Source organism: Phycodurus eques, chromosome 2, assembly GCF_024500275.1.
Source record: "Phycodurus eques isolate BA_2022a chromosome 2, UOR_Pequ_1.1, whole genome shotgun sequence".
Classification (NCBI taxonomy): Eukaryota; Metazoa; Chordata; class Actinopteri; order Syngnathiformes; family Syngnathidae; genus Phycodurus; species Phycodurus eques.
In genome coordinates, this window is record NC_084526.1 from 41,249,682 (window position 1) to 41,270,504 (window position 20,823).

Here is a 20,823-nt window from a genome sequence, read left to right on the forward strand (position 1 = left end):
TGTTGAAGTGAATTAAAGCGCTTCATTTCAATTTGAAAAAAAAGTGCTTCGCTGACATCTTGGTGCCAAGAAACTATGCTGAAATGGGTTGATTAGCTTCATTTAGAATAAAGTAGAGATTTGCCACCATCTTTTGGCATCTGTGCGAAGGGGCTACTGTATGTTGTTTTGTTCAGACAAAAGTAGTGCTTTGCTGCCATCGTGGTGCCTAGCAAGTATGCTGACGTGAGTTGAGGATTTTCATTTAGACAAAAGAAGTGCTTCGTCACCATCTTGTGGCATCTATGGGCAATGACCTTTTGGTGGGCATCACAGATTTTCGCTATTTGTGGCTGGGCTCAGCCACTGGTCTTCACAGTCATGGCAGCCTTCTGAGGGAAGCGCTTCGTACGACTGAAACGAGTCCGACACCCCGGAGATAAGAGCACAGTCAATGTTTAGTCGTCACTTCCCAATGTATAATAGCGAAGCTTGAGAAGTATTCTTTGAATAACCACTGCGTACATTGCTTTTGCTCTATGGTTGTTGTTCCTTCCTGAAAGAACAGTCATATCAAATATAAAGCTTACCCTAGTTCGCTGGATATTATGAAAGTAAATTCAACGCACATTTTCCTTCTCGCGTCAGGTGGCAGAGTTGCTGCTGAAACACGACGCGGACGTCAGTGTGTGTGACAAGCAGGGCCGTACGCCGCTCATGCTGGCTGCCTCCGAGGGCCACGGCAGCACCGTGGAGATGCTGCTCTCCGAGGGTGAGCATCTTAATTGGTCCCAAAATGATTTATTTACGACAAATTATGTATCTTTGTTCATCGATCCGTGTCAGTGACCTAGAGGGACAGGCACAACGATTAAATGATCTTCCACTCGATGGCTGAAGGTACAATTAAGCTGCGCGTGCACCTTTACTTACAAGTGCCCAAATTTACAATCTTTTTTTTTTTTTTTTTTTTTTAAGTTATGAGCCATCGCTTGGTCAATCTTTTTGCTTCGTGTTTGCGAGCCAAAATGTTCATCTCTTCACAACGAACAGTATTTACACGTTCTGTGCTATAGCGTTGATTTCCGCAAGAAATGATCAAATATGTTCCAGAACTGCTGCAAATACTATCCGTTAAAATTGAAGGACGTCCACTTCTGTGGGTTGCTGTGAGTCTTCCGGTCTCTCAGTAAAGACTACTGCTCTGTCTCACGTACTGCAATTAGGCGCCTGCGTGTCTGCTGCGGATCAGGAGGGTCTGACTGCAGCGAGCTGGGCCTGCATGAGGGGCCACAAAAGTGTCCTGCAGCCTCTGGTGGACGCTGGCGCAGACCTGAACCAAGCAGACAGGCAGGGACGCACTCCTCTCGACCTCGCCGCCCTGAACGGAGATGCTGATACAGTGGGTGTCGTGCTGAATTGATCATATTGCACCTTTAATAACGCCGGATAACAAGTTTTCTTTGGAATTTCAACAATGCGGTCCACCAAACATGAATTGTAATACACAATAGGACGAAAGTGTGGAGATGCTCCTCCTAGTAGTGGAATTGTTCAGCCTGTTCTCATGAGAAGATGGTAGCATTTTGTACAAAAAGTAATAGTTGTTAGAAGACTATACAGTTGTGGAATTACGTGGACTTCAGCAAAAATTGCTCCTAAAATGTGTTCCGATCTTCATTTAAGTCACAACAATAGACACTCTCTGCATGAATTAATAGCACAAACAAGTACGTTTCTATGTTTTTAATGAAAACATCAGACTGAGGGTGCAAAAAAGTATGTGAACGAAAGTCCACTCGCATTATGCTAACAATGAGAAACTTCATAGATAGGCTAATGGCAATTTGCATGGATTTGATGGTAATTATAAACCTTCAAAAAACTGCTACGTGAACACACATATGGAGCAGCAACACATACAAACGGCACACAGCTTTGCTGGAGAACTTCTCTGCTTCTTATTGCTCTTAATTATGCTGCATTTCTTCCAACATTGTGCTACACTAAAGGAAAAACAACTACATTCGTACTTGCCACCATACTGTAGCAACACATAAAAAAACAACGACGGCGACGACAAAAAAAACATCGCTTAACATTCTGCTATGTAGTGAGTGATGTATCAATTTGCAGCAGTAATCAATAATCCAACAATGTTGTGAGAATTGAAATTGAATGAAGCAAGCCAGCGAGCTGGTGAACTAACTGTGTGGGGGTTCACTGTAATGTTATTTTTCATTGTTGATGAGGATAAGATGAAAGGTTTGGCTAAAGTGAACAGGGAGTAACTTGCACGAGGACGTTTCTCTGCACGGCTAGGCGCACTTTCTGCTTGAACACGGTGCGGCGCTAAAGAGGATGGAAAACAACGGAAGCATAGCTGCAGAGCGGACTGTTGGCTGCCAGAATCCGGCCCTGGTGGCCTCGCTACTCAAAAAAGGCTCCAGGATGGGTACGTATATCAGCTTTCCAATTGAATCCTACATGAATGTAGTTTTTACTCCACAGGCACAAGATTGCAAACATACAGTAACATGTAAAAGGGGAAAAACTCGAAAATGCAGCAGTCTGTTTGACATCCTCTTCCCCATTCTCACGTTTCACCTTTCTCCATTTTTCATCGAGCACAAGGCTACAGAACGGCACCGCACGATCGATCAGGTAGGTCATTTCTGCAAGTCACGCAGACAACTTGAGACCCATGAGAAATATTAGTGACCTTCTTAGCAGGTCACGCCACATGGGCCATGGCTTCCACCAAACCAGACATCCTCCTCATCCTGCTGCAGAAGCTCATGGAGGAAGGAAACATGCTTTACAAGGTACTTGCAGCTCAGCGGTTACCTCCACAGAGAAGGTTATGTCTTCAGCTTACTTTGGATGTATCAACATTGATATTTTTATTTTTATTTTTTTGTCCAAGATAGATTTATTTGAGCTTACATCTCTACCGCCGTAGTTTGAATGAGTGAAGTGTCGGGCGAAAAGAGGATGTTACGTCAGGCAACTCTGGCCGTAATTTACGTTTCACCACGTTGAAGTTGATACAAAAACAGGCGTGGTGGAAATTCAGACATGGCTAACATGGGACTGGCTAGTGAATTGATTTTTCTGTTGCTCATATTAATGGCACAGACATGCTCTTTTGACGGTAACCCCACCAAACATTTTAAACAGTGTGAGAAAATGTCTTCCGCAAAGCCAACGATGGAGGTTTGGTTCCCAGTTTATCCCTTTAGAAGTGGCTACTATGCCACCGGGCATTTTGGCAATCTTCCCTGTACTGCTGGATTAAGGAAATCGGAAAATCTCCAAACGTTCTGGTGCATAACTGCCAGCGGAACCCCCAAAAGGTTTTTGTCACGGTTTCAGTTCAGATCAGCGGTAGTCAATCGCTTTTCTACCACCCCGAAATATCCTTGGCACCTAATGTTTACAAACGTCACGAAACGGTCAATTCAGATGATGTTTGTGTCGGAAAAGAAGAAAACGGCCATTCAGTTTTCCATCCATTTCTCTCGCTTCTTGTGCGCCAAGCAGAAGGGACGTATGAAGGAGGCCAGCCAGCGTTACCAGTACGCTCTGAGGAAACTGCCTCGGGAGGGCCAAGGGGAAGAGCTAAAAGGGCTCAAAGACCTGCGGGTGTCTCTCTATCTCAACCTATCCCGCTGTCGAAGGAAAACCAATGTAAGGTTGCGTCATGTACACTGAGGTTTAATAGCTGAAGGAAGGGACGGACGGTCTGTCAAGGTGAAAGAAAAATGTGAAGTGAAGTAGATAGTTACGAAGAAACACTCCTCACAAAGTTTGGAAAATTGGGCTCTTGGGCAAAATTTCAGGATGGACCGAAAATGGATGGCCCGAAAGCCCAATATCCCAAACTCTGGTGAACTGAGTTTGAGCCTCCTTAAATTTTTGAATGCACGTCTAACTGTTCAATGTTTCAGCACTTTTTGCACAACTTGTTGTTCTCAAACCGGGAGCTAAACGGCAAATTCACAACCGGCGTTTGATCCCGCTCATTCCCATTCTGCTGAACTGATTTTGTTGTTGTTGTGAAAACGCAGGACTTTGGCATCGCTGAGGACTTTGCAACAAAAGCTCTGGACCTGAAGCCCATGTCCTACGAGGCCTATTATGCAAGAGCGCGTGCCAAGAGGAGTAGCAGGTACAAAGATATACAACAGATCAAGTACAGAGAAGAAGATGTGATGCAAATGTAATGTGCAGTGATCCCGTTTATCGCATGGGATTACATTCCAGACCCACCTGTGGTAGGTGAAAATCAACAAAAATGTTGAACCAAACCAATGAAAACCAGCTACTTTGATGCTAACGTATAATGTGCAACGCCATGCAAATATCAGCATAGATGTTACAGTAGCTATCAACCTTCAAACAACTGCTACTTTAACACAAACACACGGGGAAAAGAGCATGCCACAGTACTCACAGGCATATATTCTCTCTGCTCTGTGGCGGGCAACTCTAAATTCTGATTGCCTGTATACTTTTAACCCCGCTTAAAAAGCTGCGATATCGAGTGGGCGCGAACGAGGAACCGCGTTGTAGCGCGGGTTGGCTGAATATTCAAATGTCCTCCCCAGGCAATTTGCCGAGGCGCTGGCGGACCTCCACGAAGCAGCACGGGTCTGCCCATCCAACCGGGAGATCCGCCGCCTGCTGGTACGAGTGGAAGAGGAGTGCACGCATCATCAGAGGATATCCAGCAGCAGCAACACGTCGCAGAGTTACAACAGGGACCCTCACGGCCACCACCATCACCACACCCCTGAGGACGAGGCAGACGTGTGTTCACAGGGAAGCCAGGAGAGGCCAATCCCAGAGGAGCGGTCTGATGCGCAGCAAGACGACGATGAGGAAGAAGGGGAAGAGCTGAGCCTGCAATGTGGAAAAGGCTCCGAATTTTGGCCTCTGAATCCGTACGGTCCAAACAGGACTCTCCCTGGAGGTGCGGCTTTTGGGTTAGCTGATCAGACGCCGTGTTTTCCTCAAGAGGAGTACGTTCAGAACCCGCTCTTTATGGACCTGCCTGACCCGCTTGTTACTGCCCACAAGCAAAGTCAAAACCAGAGCGGCAGGACTCATCTCCACTGCCACTCCCTGCAGTCCGGGGCCAGGGTGGGCGGCAGGCCTCTCTCTCTCTGCGGACCCTCCAGTCCTCTGCCGGGTAGACACATCTCCACCTCCCTGAGGCCCGCACCCGTGCTGGCCCTCGACGCGGAACATTCCGGGCTCAGCCCCACAGAACACTACCATCCCATGTCGCCGAGCAGCTCCTCCCCACCGGGTCCCGTTCAAATGTACCAGCCCCGCTCTTCCAGCTTCTCCAGGGGATCAGACAGACTTTTGGCCCACTCAGTGGCTCTGGATGGCCTGGCACTTGCTCTGGGCTCTGTCGTGGAGGTCAGGAGGGAGGCTGGCGGGGCAGGAACAGCTGGATCGAGGGGTTCCAGTTCCAGTCAGGCCTCCAGTGGGAACCAGTCAGACAGCGGCAAGCAACAGGTGCTAGACCCACCGTGCCCCCTCAAAAGCAGCGGAAGCTTCAAGTCCAAAGGCGAGATGAAGCCGCGGCCCTTCATGGGGGTCATGGACAAAGCGGTGCGAGTCCAGAGCCAGCAGACCTCCGGTTTTGGCCGACAGGGGCAAGGAGGAGGGGGCGGGGAAAGTTTCAGCATGTCCGTCGTGGAGTTCCAGGGCTTGAACAATGACTACAAGCGATCTTCCTTCCAGGAACCGCTCACTGGGAGTCAAGCCAGCAGCCAGCAGAGTCAGGACTTCAGAGAGCGGCTCCACCAGCGAGAGGCAAGAGCCGCCGTGTCGTCCCATCTACGTTTTCCCGATGGGAGACGCAGGCAGGCGAGTCTGACCAGAGACAACCCAACGCTGCATATGGCGCCCATCAAGCCCAAACGCTCCTTTATCGAGTCCAACGTCTGAATCCTTTGTCAAAGCACAAGAAGGCCCCACACAAGGTAGCGAGTGTGCAAGCCTGTGTGTCGCCTTCTGCTGCAGCGTCGGATTTGCAAACTCGAGCCAACCAGTGCTCTGCTTCTGCTTACATGTTTACAGCTAGCGCACCAGTGTATTAAAGATATATACCTTAAGTAGGATTTTCAAATAAGTAGTACGTTATCTAAATGGTAGTCCTTATAGACCAATTCAGGATGTTTGTAAACAATATGCACCAGGATACTTCCGGGTGGCACGACGCGAGAGACTACCGCTGACCTGAACTCAAACGATGACAAAAACTTGTTGATTTTGGGGTTACGCTGGCCGATACACACCAAAAAGTTTAGGTCATTTTTCAATTATGTCAAAAAATAATATTAATACACTAGAACCTTTAGGTGAGGAGGATAAGGCGAGTGGATGTCGCAAATAGTTGTACAAAGAAGATAGCAAGTCTGCCTGGTGGCGGAGTAGCCACTCCGAAAGGGGACAGACTGGGAATCAAAGCTCCATCATCGGGTTGGGAGAAGACGTTTTCTCACAGGTATTTACAAATTAAGGTACTGCAGTAGGCGAGCCTTTAGGCTAAATCTACCATGACCAAGGTTGAGGCATTTCATTTATTGATATCTGAATTAGCCAGTCCCTCAATCTTCTTTTCCTTTCGTCCCTCAATAATAAAGTTCAATCTGAGTTTCCACCATGTTTATTTTCTGAATCTACTTACCTATTGAAATTTATCTTTTGACTGGACCGGAAGGTGTTTGTTCTCAAGCAGTTTATCTCGCATAACTTCTTCCTTATGGCAGTAGATAAGACTTTCCCCCAAAGCGCAAGAAAATCATTCCTTCAAGCCATTTACAGTGGTGCCTCAGTTTTTCAATGCTTTTTTTCGCTTTTACTTGCAAGCGCAGACTTGACATACAAGCGCTGTATGGAGGTACTGACTCAACTCACTTCACAATATAGCAGTGTGGCAGATAAAATTATAAGCAACTTTTTGAAAAATAGGCTTAAAGCTGTTTATTGCCACTCCCAGTTAAAATGGACTGTATAAACTAAACACGAAACTAAGAGAATTACACTTTGTGTAATTCAAACAACCGCAAAGCTTCTCCTTTCTGTCCGCTAGCTTCATGTTAACGCTAAATAGCATCTATGTTGCAGTGAAACACGTATTAGTGCTGCATGAATGAGTCGAGAGAGGAGCTGAGACGTCTCAATGAACAGCAGATATCTTTCTTATACTGCCCCCACGTGGCCAAGGCGGGCACACCAGGAGGAGTACCACAATGGCCATTCAATTGATGCATCTTTAATTTTATTGAATTATGTCATGACATTACATTCTTATAACGTACAATATTACAGAGTGCCATTTTTCTTCATTAAAATAAACTTTTTTTTTTTTTTACGGAATGAATTAAAGTCGTATCTCAAGACTCCACTGTACCTTGGTTTGTCAACCACTTTGCCTTGGTCAAATGACATAGAAGGGTTTGCTTCTCGAGCGGCGCCATCGGGGAAAGCTTCGGCTTTCGCCGCCCGGAAGAATGTGTCAAGTCGTGGTGAATCGCTCTATATCAAACATTCAAGTCCGAGGGAGCTTTGTGCACGAATCCTAATAATAATAATAATAATAATAAAGCTCATGCTAGTTGCAGGTTAAGACCATTTTGATTGTCAAGTGTCTTTTAAAAAACATTTATATTTGTATAATATACACTATATTTGCAGATGATATATTTCCTTGTAAGTGGGTCTCTGTCAACATTACAGCCTTCTAAAAAATACTTACTGTACACCAGATTCCCCCCCCAATTCATGACAGTATAAAAACCTTCCTGTCTATGTCGGTTGCTTCAATATTAACTGTATATTGCAATTATTTTTGCATAGCAGACAACTTGTGAGTTGTTTATTGGTTTTATTGAACACAAGCAGTCAAGAATGTAAACATACATAATAGACTTATTAGAATGATGTCCATCGTTATTCATATACACTTTTCATGCTATGGATTACAGAATGTGGCCAACAACAATGTGGTACAATAAAATAATAAGGGTGACTCTGGTTCATCATTTATGCTGCTTTCACAGTAAAGTGTATGTTTCCTGGGTATGTAGATGGAGGAAAAATAAACATTCAAATGTATGGGCATGAAGGAGAATTTCCTCTGGCGGCGAGAGCACAAATTTTGTATGGTTCACAAAGATAATCCGACAAGCATTCCTCCGTCCAGATAGAAATGATGGATCAATGCATTGTCCTCATGCAATGTGGAAGGAGAGCAGATTCGATTATTATTAATATGTTTAGGAGAAGAATAAAAAAAGAAAAACATTAAACAAGATATTTATTATTGTGGTTTTAATTTACAGTGGTGTAGAAGTGCATTGCAATAAAGAAAGCTGCTTGTAATATTTTGTACATTTCATGCAGTTAAAGTAGGTAATCAAAACTACCTGATTTCAAAAAGGTAGAACAAGTTAATTATTATTTCCAAAGTAAAATTTAATTTAATAAATCTGATATTGTAGCGAGCTCACCAGTTTTTCAGTACAAGAGTAGTTTTTGCACTAAATACTACTCCTCAAGTAGGCTAATTATTTGGGGACTACTTTGAGTCAAGTAACGCGACAATTTTGACTACTCGAGCCACCTCTAGTAAAGACCCAGTATGCGTGTATTACGACAGCTATGACATTTCGAAATTCACTAAGAGGCAAGCGTGATGATTAAGAGTGTGAAGTGTCATCTTGTGTTGTGCTGTACTGTTCAGCTGGTTGTGCAACTAGCGGACCTCAAACGAATAGCTAGAACAGCGTATTTAAATCTGCCCACGCAGAACAACTCGACACCTATGAAATTAAGTTGCCGACGAAGGCTGAGAAACATCACGTGCACTTCTACTTGTGTACCTGAAATGATTCGGTGGCAGTGGCGGCGCAGGCTGCTTAGTGGCTGGTCCTCCACCGAGCGATGGCCATCTTCAGCGTGTGATTAGGGGTGAGCAGAGTTGTCAGTAAAGGGAGGTTGGTCATGGGGCTGGAGCGGTTCTTGGTACTGATCCACATCGCGATGGCCTCCTTTTCATACGAGTAGCCATCTACGGGCACATGCGCAGTAGTCGATATTACCTTGAGGTGTCTTGGGAGATTTGCCCATTTAACGCCCCCAAAATCTGAAATGTTCCACTAAACATCATATTCATTGTATTAAGTAGATGTTATGCTGTCAGAAATCCATATTGATCAATCTCACATTGTTTTTCAATTAACTGCAAGGAGGCAACGTACATGCGTGTGTGAGCTTGCTTCCAGGGTGGACAGGACTTCATGAGCACAATCGTAACTTTCTCGGTTAAGTGAAATTGGATAATTTCCCATGGTACAGTAATTTCCGGAAACTTCAACAACTTTCTAGAATGTTTTCACCCCTTTTCAACCCTAGTCACATGGCGGACCCGTGTCTCACCGGCAGCGAGGACTGGTTCTCTCATCAGCTCCCTGGTGATGGGACACAGGAACTCGTCAGGAACACCCAAACACACCGACGCATTCTTCAGCTCGTCCACCTTCCTCAGGACTTTGCTGCGCTGGCCCACTGATTCTGCACGCGCGCACACACACACACACACACACACACACACACACAGCACAGTCACAGTCACAGTCACACTAGTAATTTGGTTCTCTCATTAAATGGGAATGTGAAGTGGAACAACATGGAGTGACAAACGTACAAGAACAGTGATTTCGGAATCAAGATTTGGAACATTTGCTCCCGGTGTGTTGAGCACAGTCAGTCTTGTGTGGCCAACATGAGCGTGGGTGAGCGTCAACATGGAAGGCAGCACAACTGATGACTGTCTCTCCAAATCACACTGAAATACCAAGCGGACACTTTTATGTGTGCTTCATGAAAATGCCCTGCCAACAGGGAGAGCATTGTAAGATTGAGAGAGAGAGAGAGGGGGGGAGGGAAAAATATATATTTATTTTTTACAGACCCACAATAATCTTGCTGGTACATTGGTTCCATTTGAGTCTGCTCTCTTCCAGTAAAAGGGAAAACGTTTGAGCATTTATTCATCCATCCATCCATTTTCTGTACCGCTTTATCCTCACAAGGGTCGCGGGCGTGCTGGTGCCCATCTTTGGGCGAGAGGCGGGGTACACCCTGAACCGGTTGCCAGCCAATCGCAGGGCACATAGAAACAAACGACCAGTCACACTCACATTCACACCTATGGGCAATTTAGAGTCTCCAATTAACCTACCATGCATGTTTTTGGGATGTGGGAGGAAACCGGAGCGCCCGGAGAAGACCCACACAGGCACGGGGAGAACATGCAAACTCCACACAGGCGGGTCCGGGATTTGAACCCCAGTCCTCAGAACTGTGAGGCAGATGTGCTAACCAGTCGTCCAATGTGGCGGCGCATTTATTCAATAGTCTAGCACTGGCTAAAAGACAATTTTCTCATATTTTACTGCATGCTCTGTTTGTGAAAACAGAGAAGCGGCTCAGAGGCTGCACAAACGCCATGATGAGCTCCTGCCAGGGACTGCGGGATAACAACAATGGCAGTACAACAAACAATTGTTGTCAATGAAGTCCAAAATGTGATAAGCTGTCGTTTCTGAAAAGCATGGCTTCGGACCGAGAGGGACGAATGATGAGAGCTCCTGATAAAAAGCACTTTTTGCGATTGAGTTATAAATAGAGTGCTTCAGATTAGTCAGAAGTGCTGTAGTCAGCAAAGCTTTAATGCTTTTTCGTCGCTGCCTCGACGCGCCACAGAGTAAAACCCACATTAACCTTCCTTTTAACTTGTTTTCAACTTGCTGTGTAATTACCTTGACATGTCCTAGCCCAGACACACACTTATGTCAGTGTAATCCTTTTTTTTTTTTTTTTTTTTTTTAAACCTCTACAAAGGTCATATTTTCATCGCTATGGCTTTATTTGCTCGAATGCCACTGTTTTTGATATTTTGATATATCAACCTGCATGTGACAATGATGTTGTGATGACATTTTCTAAATTAATATCAGGTGTTCATACTGTTTACATCAGGGGTCTCAAACTCAACTTATCTGGGGGCTGCTGGAGATAAGAGTCGAGCCGCATCAAGTATTCAAAACAAATTTTAAAAAAATAAATCAAACCCAATCTTCTCAATGTCTATTTTTAACAGGTCAGAACAAGACTGGTAACTCCGTCCTCTCTCTCATCTCGCTGGTATTTTGCATACGTCTCAGTTGTGCTAGTTAAGTAATATTGACGCCTGATGCTGCATTTCTTCAGCATCGCAACTTTCTCTGTGTATATAAGACAACTTAGCGTCCCCCTGTGCTCAACAACAACAACAAAAAAATTTCCTCTCGGACTTTTCCAGAAATGGGCTGTGCCCGTCACTAACCTTTCTTTTCACGGCAAGGCATGACTGGGACTGGCTGGCAGGATATATTTTTCTTCCACTTGGTGTCACTTTAGAATTGCGTTTCAAGTGACTAACACTGCTAACTGACTTTGGCTAAATTGTCAACAAACACAACAGAAAGCTGTCATCAGCCTGAGCAGTGGTAGTTTATGAGTGATTTAAAAAGAGATAAATAAAAAAAGGCCATGACAACAACTCGACAAAAAACATGCGGGCGGCACTATCACTAAAGTTTGATGTCAAGTTGGGGACTGCAAAATATCATCACGTGGGCCTCGATTTGAGACTCCTGGTCTACATTGATAATCCCTATCGTTTCTAATGGACAAAACTAAACAAAAAACCAAAAGCCAAATATCCCAAACTTTGTGAGGCAGGTGAACTTAGGCAAGCAGCAAGTGTTCCCCCACCTATGTGCAATTCTGACAGCAGCGACTCCTTGGTGAGACCAAGCAGCTCGATCCCATCAATGTTGTTGGTCCTGAATGTGTCCACCAGTCCCCCGAGCCCCTCCTCCGACAGCCACACCGACACGTCCTCCTCCGACCAATCACTGACCAGCAGCTTGGAACGACCTGCTGACGTCGACGCTGAGGGGACAAAACGGAGTGACGGCTGAGTCCCCCCCCCCCCCACACCATTTATTTAAAAAGGCCAAATGTTATCTCAGAGTCCTGCCGACTATTGATTTCAAGAGGTGCGGCTTAAGTAGCTGGGACACTTTATGGATTCATCCTGAGAGGTTTCATCGACAAAGGACAAAAGTATAAAGGTGGAGAGTGCACATGTGCAGACAGATCAAAAGCTGCCATGCACTACCTCATACACTGCATATAGAAAAAAAAAAGCATTAGGCAGAAGTCTGGAGCAGGCACCTTTAAAGACCTGTCTTTGTATACTGGGACAGAGTCATGCTGCAACAGAAAAGAGCCTTGACAAAATGTATTTTTTCAAATTGGTGAAGCCACGTTTATCATGGGGGAAACGTTCCAGACCCACCCGCGAAAAGCCACAATATATGGAGACCATATATCTTTCTTGTTTGTTTGTATGGTTTTACGCTTTCCACGCGCTTTAAACACATTTAAACTCATTAAGACACACTTAAACTTATTAAAACACACTTTTTAAAAGTATATTTCGTGCCTGTCCTCCCTCGGTTGCCGTCAAGAAACTAATATGTCACTCTGAGGGACCGAAAATAATGTCGCTCGTAAAGTTCTCCAAATAAGAGGCAAAATGTGCTCGCTTCCAGCTGTTTGTTTGTCACTCCCAGTTGAATTTTGCTGTAAAACTGACACATACAAACATTAAACACAATTAAACATCGGCTATTTCAACGCCGAAATGGTCAACCAAACCGTATTATTTCGTCTAACGAAGGTCCGCTAGCTGAATGCTAACATATGCTGCGAAACACAATAGACGGGCTGACAGAAATTAGCGCTAGGTGTTACGGTAACCCTTCAAACTGCTACTTTAACACACACGGAGCAGCAACACATACAAACAGGGTCTTAGGGTGAAATTTAACTAGGCATTAGAAATTGCCCACCGAATTTTAAGTTATTAGATTACATTACAGACAACACGAATGGAGATTTCTTATTGTCTTATTTTTTATTTTTCAGATGGTCAGTCACTTGACTGTTCAGGAGAGCGCAAAGGTAGAAGCTTATTTTCTTTTATCTTGTGTTTGTTGTCACTATTGTAACAAACGTTAACACCCTACCTTGACATGACGTCACAGTGGACTCCTCTGGAAGAGAGAGAAGGTTTAAGGTAATTTATTAATAACAGTGTAGAGAATATACTGTTGGGGGAAAAATGTGTATGGTTTCATGGAACAAATACTAAAATGTTGGTTGTAAAGGTAGGACAGCAGCAGCCACTGCATTCTATGCATATAACATTTCACTTGAAGGGTGTAAAGCTTACCTGGCAATGACTTTCCAACTGGGATGCAGCAAAGCAGGTAGAAGAAAAAGAGAGAAACGACACACAATGGGGAAAAAAAAAAAGCAAAATTCCATCATGACGAGCTGGTGTTGCTCTCACCATGGCCACCGCATCCATCTTCCACCCTCCAGATGTTCACTGTCTTATCCATGGATCCTGTGGCAATTAGTGGTGAAGTTGGAGAGAAGGAACACGCAGTCACGTACCTGCGGCAAAGGATGGTCGTCATTGGAACATTGCTTCTAACCAAGCAGCAAGTACATTAAATATATGTGCTGGCTTTCTGGCTGCTTTCACAATTTTATTATAGCGATGGAAATGTTCTGACCGAATCTGTCCTGAAATATATTCAAATGTAGAGAAACTTGTGCAGCATTGCAGTGAAATTATACAAAGTGACTCAGAAACCTGCAGTAATCTTAGTCAGTTTTGGCAGAGGCAAATTGTGACTATACTCACATTGTCCGTCGAAATGTGTCGCTGCACTGCTATGTGCCCAAATATCTGTTGTTTCGGGGTTACAACTACCGCAACATTGATGCTAGTTTCGTTAGCCCAGCTATTGTGTTTCACATTGTGTGTTAGCATTAAGCTAGTTCACTTTCATAAGTCAATGCGGTTTGGTTAAACACACAACTTGGAATTCTATTCTGTGTATTCTATTCACTGCACAATAGAATACACAGAAAATTGTTTCCTCTTAAAAAGATTTTGGTGTCTTGGGAATTATTTATTTTTTACAAATACAGCATTGTTGGTTTTTATGTGGTTTTTTTTCCCTACCTTTTTCATTTTTAGCTTTGTTACCAACTTCCCTTATCTTGTGCCTCAATAACACGTGAGCTGGTAGGCTTGAAAGATAGACACGATATCGTAACTAAAGCTCGGTCGTGGTTGGCCCAAAATAAGACAAATAATATATACAATTGGAATACAAATTGTACAATGATACATCACTAAGTCTACTGTATAAGCTTTGCTTCTTGGAGGACGTACCGCTCATGTTGATTCAACATGTAGAGCAACTCAGCATTTTTCTGCAAAGGTTTTTTTTTTTTTGGGGGGGGGGGGGGGGAGGGGGAGTGTATTAATAAATGTTATGAGAGGCACCGTAATCTACGAGGTGCTGTATAGGCCAAAAATAACATTCACCTCTTACACTCTATAAAACGCTCACTTGTACTTAATCTGGGAGCCAGTTGAACCCTAACACTGGTAACAGGCAGAGGGAGGCACAGCCAGTCAGATTTTTAAAAAATAAAATAAAATAAAAAAAAAAAAATTTTAAAAAAAGGGAGATTGCTTTTTTTGAGTTGCGTTTGAGAGGTTTAGTGTGATTGAGAGGTAAATGTTATTTTGACCTATACGGCACTTCATAACAATGAATTTGAACATGGGGATAAATGCAGGAGGAACTCACCGCGTCATAGACAGTCACAGTTTTGTCCACAGAGCTGCGGGTAATGTTAAAAACAATGTTGAGTTTCAGACGTTGAGAAATGCACCGATGAATGTCTCCCTCTAGTGGTCATACTCTGCAGTGCCATTCTATTGCTTCTCAATAGGCGGATGATTCATCAACTGAGGTAAATTAGTGATATCCAAGCACACAACAATACAGGAAATAAAGAGTTAAAAAATAATAATAAAAAATAAAAATAAAAAGCCACAATGCACAAAACAATTAACAATCAGCATAACAAATACACAAACTCCCGTTTCAGCTTAACTCTCTCTCTGTATACATATGTTTAAAATGCATCTGTCAAAGATGACACGTTTGGACACCTGAGAAAGGAGTCTCTGGTTTTAATTTGGAAGTTATCGCTTCATGGCGAAGAAAATAATGGCGTAGAAGAAATGTGATTTAACGACAGAGGGCATGACGTTTTGCTAGTAACTTCACTCTTGATGTTGCTTATGTAGTGCATACATTTAGGGCCTAAATCTAAAGATAAATTCATCGGTTTATGCTTTTTTTTTTTTTGTCTACATGTTTTTGTACTTGAAAATTACTCTCTGTTGTAAAATTAAACAAATACAAAAGGACAAAGTATTGCAAAACAGTCAAATGTTATGCCTGTATTTCATATCTTTGTTGTTGTAAGCGTAAGGGATCAAAGAGGACGTTATTTTATTAATTCGATATTTTTTAAATTAATCGCCCAATTGTTCAGCTATTGGAATTTTTTTTTCTGCCAAATATCAGAAAGCGGTTGGGCCCCGAGTAAAACTGCTCCCCACTCCTCACTTCTTACCCTGAGACGAGCATTTGTCCATCTGGGGAGTACGCGCATGAGAGGACTGGAGCCGACTGGCCCGTCAATGTGTGCAGGAGTTGCATCCTAAAGGCTACGAAGGAGGCAAAAAAATAAATAAAAAAATAAATTCCTAATTGGCAAGTGAAGACAGACGAGATCTTGCGTGTTTTGTGAATTCCTCTTTTGTGGTTCACCTCCAGAACTCAGCTTGTTCATGGCCCAGATCTTCACGTGACTGTCCTGTCCACATGACGCCAAGTGGAACTGCACAACTTGACTGTCTGCGAGACAAATTATCAAAGAGTTCCAGAATTGGAGGGTCATTGATTGTGCAGTGGCTCACCCGAATGATTTTTATGGTATAGGCTCACGCTCCCTGCATCTCTGTCACGACTTGCTGATAACAACGTATAGTGTATAAACAACATAAAATAAGTAAATCATTCGTCTCTGACCACTGAGGATGTTCGGAGCGAAGGTGCAGCAGGTGACTCCGAGGTCGTGGGCGTTCTTCTCCGCATGGAGCTGGTTCATATCCAGGTCCCACACACGGAGGTCTCCGTAAGTGGAGCCGGTGACAAACGTCTGGCCGCACGGGCTGAACGAGCACGCCACCATTGTTGTGTCACTCACGCAGCCGGTCCTTCACAAACACGAGATATTCTCAAAACTCCTTCCACAGTATTGATCATATACAGTCAACCCGTGTTTATCACGCAGGATACATTCCAGCTCCACCAAAGGGGAAAATCTACAGTATTGAGAGGTCATATAAAAACATTATTTACGTAGCTTTACCCCTCCCACGCGCTTTAAACACATTTAAACTCGTTAAAATACAAAACACACCTTTAAAGCATCCCTTCACTGTTCTCGCTCACTGTCAAGAAATGGGAGACAATCATATAACATTACTTTGAGGGGAAAAAAACACACACAGTTCTCCCAAAAACATGCAAAGCTTCCAGCTATTTGTCACCGCCACCAGTCGAAGATTACTGTAAAACAAAAGACAATTTAAGATTGTATAAACACAAAATGTTCAAACTACTTATTTTTGCCATAAAAACACACAGCAGTTGTATCAAGGTTTATAATTCCAGTAACATTGATGCTTGTTTTTTTAAAAGGCTTTTCACGTTACATATTAGCATTAAATGAGTGGTTTTTATATGGTTTGGTTGAACAGTTTGGTGTTTGAATACACAATTTTTCATTCTCTTTTGGTTTTTTTCAGTTCCACAGTAAACTTATCCTGGGAGTGACAAAAGTACTTGAAGCAAGCACAATTTGCTTCTTATTTGGAGAGCTCCACAAGTCATCTTTTTCTCCTCATGGTGATGTTATATGATAGTTTCCCTTTTTTTTTTTTTTTGGGACAGCCAGCGAGTGAGAACAGTCGCCAAGGAATACTTTGAGAAGCGCGTTTTAATGAGTTAAAATCTATTAAAAATGTGTAGGAAGAGAACAACTTTAGAAAAAAAAAAAAAAAAAAAAAAACAGGTTTTCCTGTTCTGACAAACCTGCGGAGCTGCTTGGATGGGAAATCCCAAACAGCCAAAGAACCATCAGATGCACCAGAGACCAGATGGACCGAGTCCGGGGAGAGCACACAGATCCTGACGGGGCTGCGACCTGGATGCTCCAGGACGGCCTCGATCTCCCCGGTGGCCATGGACCACACCAGCGTGGTGGCATCTGTGGAACACGAGGCGAGGAACTGTCCGCAGGGGCTGAAGCAGCAGCAGTGGACGCTGTACCCGTGTCCTTCCAGCGGCGAGAAGGCCAGTTCGGAGAAGTCCCGGGTGTGGTACACCCGCACGGTCTTGTCTCCAGAACATGTGGCCAACAGTTGTGCGGAGAAGGCGCACCAGTTGACGTCATCGCGGTGGTCTTGTAAAGTGCAAATCAGGGACACCATTTGGAGGGATGGGCCTACATTGCGTCAAATAACGAACACATGAAGAACATCGAAATCGGTGCTTCTCAAGTGTGGTTCGCTTTATGGCAAGCATTTATTCGATATACTTCAGATCAAGCTCAAGGTCCATGTACTAGTATGCTCTGTCCTCACTAGTTAGACAACTTTGGCATACTAGTAGTACTTGTCATACAGTAGTGAAAAAACACACCAGTAAGACAGTGGTTCTACTAGTGCACCCTGGTCATTCTACTGACTGGCACTGGAATCGTCTCCATATTCTTAAATGTTAACTAGTCAGATTTACTAATCACTAAGAGTACAAGTAGCAGTTTTGCCACACGAGCAACATGCTGCTCGTATACCAATATTGTCCTAGGCTGGATATCACATCAATTATTTTTCATATTCATGTTCCAGTAGTATGTTCTTTGTCCTCACTCGTAAGGCAATTCAGTGCACTAGTAAGAACCACTGTCTTTTACCAGTAACGCCCCCCCCCCCCCCACTACTAGTGTGTGTGGATGCCAACGTTGACCTGGTAGTGTGCAGCAATGTGTGTCATGCAGTAGGTGGGGGAGTACTAGTAAGACACAGTCGTTCTTCTAGTGCGTTGAATCCTGCTAGCGAGGACAACTAGTGCACTTGTACATGGACCTTAAACTGGGTGGCGAATAAATGCTCGAAATGGTTTTCCCGATTGCTTTACTATTTAATGGCGACGAAGCAAGAGTAGCATGTACCTTACCCAGAGCATGTGGAGGCTATACATATCTGTATTTGCCTTTAATAACGTGGACCAATATTTCAACAACAACCGCAATAGTTTCGAAAAAGAAATCTAGAAAGACTGCATAGATTATCATTACAGCCAAGCTAACGAAAGGCAACGCTATACGGAAGTCTTCGTGTAAATTCACGTCAACAAATGTTCGCCTCCAGTACGTCGAGACGATGTAACACAGCTAACAAAAAGACGTAAAACCTTTAAACACCCATAATTTAAAAAATATATATATATCATTTGACTTTACCGTTTTTTTCCTTCGTGCTTTTCGCTCAACGCCGTTTTACTTCCTGTTTTGCAGATCGCCGTGACGTCACGTGATACCGCAGAAGTGATCATTTTCTTGGGATTTGGGACTGTATTTACATTTCCTGGACGAACACGGGTGGCAATGTGCTGATTCAAAGTGTAAAAAAAAAAAAAAAAAAAAAAAATACACAAACAGTACACTCATCCATTTATTTGACCATGGTTAAACAAAGTACACTAATTCATTCATTTGAACATGGTTAAACAAAGTACACTCATCCACACACACCCCAAAAAAAAAATCACTCTCACCCAAGTTTTCTCAGGTCATTGAATCAATCACCAGTGGACTGTTCTGGTTGTCTTGGAAGATGTTTCGCCTCTCGTCCGAGCAGGCTTCACCCGTTCATGCGACAAGGCTTACTTGTGGGATGTTGCAGAAATTGCCGCCTGCTTAACGGACATGGATGAATGCCTTAACTGACCAGTGCTTGTCTAAAGAAAAATTGAAAAAATTGAAAAAAAAAAATTGAAAAACATTCCAATAGCTTTGGTTAAACAACAACAAAAAAGCTAAATTATTGCTTATTGAAAGATTACATCTTAAGGTAAATGTGTGAATTGGTGCAGAACACGTGAATACTCTTCCACGTTCACGCAATTAGCGGCTACATAGTGATGTGCGAGGGAAACTAGTACTCGAAGAAAACCAGTTCAAGAGTTTTACGTTGAAAAACATCCTTTTAATAGGTCCGTGCCACACACTAGTGAAAAATAAAGCTCCTACAAAAGAATGATACTTTTATTCCACATTATTTTAAATAAAGTAACTTCAAGTACTTTTGACTTGGTACAAAAAAATCTAGCTGCCTCCATCAGGCCACAACACACAGCAAGGTTCAACACAGTGGTTACAAATGGCCTTTAGGTCCTCTGGCAGATGGTGAGGAAACGCGTCACCAAAGCATCGCTCAATGCTTGATCCTTTTTTTTTTTTTTTTTTTTTTTTTTTTTTTCTCTTCTCTTCTCTGTTCGACGGTGAGGAATGTCGTCTGTGTCATTGTCCAACTTTGGAGGCCTTGTTGGATTGAAATCATTTAAAAAAAAAAAAATATAAAAAAAAATGTCAAAAACAAACAAACAAAAACATAACATCCCCTACATGCCCCTGTTGGAAGGGTAGGCACTACCAAGATTAAGGATACCACAGTGTTTGCAGAGGATATGTATATACTGTACAAACAATATTTATCATGTTTTCATCACGTTCACTAAAATAGAATGCTACAATCATTCTAAGGCATAAACAATATCTTAATATTCTTAAACCATTTGTACACATAGTTTCAAACAAGACAAAATATTGACATTAATAAACAGTATATACACATAAATCACCGTTGTCTAACTGTCCCTCCGCTGTTCCTGTGAATAAATGCAGTTCAAACAAACGAATACAGTCCTCTGATGCCCAAAGCACTGAACAGTGTAAACAGCTTTTTTCTTTTCTTTTCTTGGCTTTAGTTTGATATTTGGGTGAAAAAAAATTTGAACACAGACACATTCCTTTTTTCGATTCAAAGCGGTTACGCCGAGTCTTCCTTTTCATAGAAAATGAAGTGGACCTTGATTCATAAATAATTATTAAAAAATTAAATACATTCACTATAATACGATTAAATAACAAAAAAAACAAATATTTACAGGTAGTGGAAAGTATTCTAGCGCAGACACATCAGTGAGAATTCATTCAGTGCAGTGTTCCAACACAGGGAGTGATATTGCACTACGGTACCCCATTTCTCTGGGAGTCTTTGGGGTTTAGGATCCCTGTTGTAATAAATCCAGCGCACTTCATGTAACAACTCTGATTTCATGGTGGCATCTATCGCTCCTGCTTGCAAAGACACATTCTACCCCAAAGAATGAAATTAAAACCTGGTGCCCCGATATGAAAAGTGGAATGGGTTCGTGAGGAGGAACAGAAGGTTTTCTTTTTTTTTTAACCTTGAATAATTTAGTTAGTTTGTTTCAGAAGCTCAGTCCAGCGCTTCTCGAAGAACCTCCTCATGTTATGACCGGCTCGACCGATGTCGGAATTGTCCTCGTTGAACTTTTCGCAGTTGTCGAACACCAAGTTGACGTCAATGATGAAAGTCTCCAGGTTTTGATACCTAAAATTGGATAAACACAGAAGAGTATATGAAGGCAGGGGGCAAAAAAAACAGAACAAACT

At 43.0% G+C, this 20,823-nt stretch overlaps 3 protein-coding genes across 18 annotated transcripts in view; 1 reads left to right on the forward strand and 2 right to left on the reverse strand.

The window, feature by feature from the left end:
- Positions 1 to 8,167, forward strand: part of LOC133399287 (protein TANC1-like) — a 44,521-nt gene extending 36,354 nt beyond the window's left edge. For 2 of the 3 annotated variants that reach the window (XM_061670725.1, XM_061670727.1), the window contains exons 18-25: positions 628 to 751; positions 1,206 to 1,381; positions 2,302 to 2,434; positions 2,608 to 2,643; positions 2,710 to 2,804; positions 3,523 to 3,669; positions 4,050 to 4,150; positions 4,590 to 8,167. In XM_061670725.1, coding sequence (XP_061526709.1) covers positions 628 to 751; positions 1,206 to 1,381; positions 2,302 to 2,434; positions 2,608 to 2,643; positions 2,710 to 2,804; positions 3,523 to 3,669; positions 4,050 to 4,150; positions 4,590 to 5,943 — 2,166 coding nt within the window. In that variant the 3' untranslated portion in view covers positions 5,944 to 8,167. The remainder of the gene's footprint in view (positions 1 to 627; positions 752 to 1,205; positions 1,382 to 2,301; positions 2,435 to 2,607; positions 2,644 to 2,709; positions 2,805 to 3,522; positions 3,670 to 4,049; positions 4,151 to 4,589) is intronic. The other variant, XM_061670726.1, reaches the window with a different exon arrangement.
- Positions 7,866 to 18,648, reverse strand: wdsub1 (WD repeat, sterile alpha motif and U-box domain containing 1). 4 transcript variants are annotated; one of them, XM_061670729.1, is made up of 14 exons: positions 18,586 to 18,648; positions 17,154 to 17,565; positions 16,086 to 16,273; positions 15,825 to 15,911; positions 15,628 to 15,721; positions 14,790 to 14,823; positions 14,366 to 14,406; positions 13,469 to 13,575; positions 13,349 to 13,366; positions 13,143 to 13,169; positions 11,821 to 12,000; positions 9,439 to 9,573; positions 8,883 to 9,070; positions 7,866 to 8,230 (listed from the first exon to the last, which is right to left on the reverse strand). In XM_061670729.1, the coding sequence occupies exons 2-13, from the start codon at positions 17,549 to 17,551 to the stop codon at positions 8,919 to 8,921; spliced, it is 1,461 nt and encodes a 486-aa protein (XP_061526713.1). In that variant the 5' UTR covers positions 17,552 to 17,565; positions 18,586 to 18,648; the 3' UTR covers positions 7,866 to 8,230; positions 8,883 to 8,918. The 4 variants fall into 4 exon arrangements, 3 of the variants coding, with proteins under 3 accessions (XP_061526713.1, XP_061526712.1, XP_061526714.1); XM_061670728.1 differs by having other exon boundaries at positions 7,866 to 9,070; XR_009768187.1 differs by lacking the exons at positions 7,866 to 8,230; positions 8,883 to 9,070 and adding an exon at positions 9,707 to 9,847 and having other exon boundaries at positions 9,483 to 9,573.
- A 629-nt stretch (positions 18,649 to 19,277) lies between these two features.
- The window catches only part of baz2ba (bromodomain adjacent to zinc finger domain, 2Ba), a 107,418-nt gene continuing 105,872 nt past the window's right edge, over positions 19,278 to 20,823 (reverse strand). For 4 of the 11 annotated variants that reach the window (XM_061670735.1, XM_061670734.1, XM_061670737.1 and 1 more), the window contains one exon: positions 19,278 to 20,761. In XM_061670735.1, coding sequence (XP_061526719.1) covers positions 20,605 to 20,761 — 157 coding nt within the window. In that variant the 3' untranslated portion in view covers positions 19,278 to 20,604. The remainder of the gene's footprint in view (positions 20,762 to 20,823) is intronic. The other 7 variants (XM_061670742.1, XM_061670738.1, XM_061670741.1 and 4 more) reach the window with 2 other exon arrangements.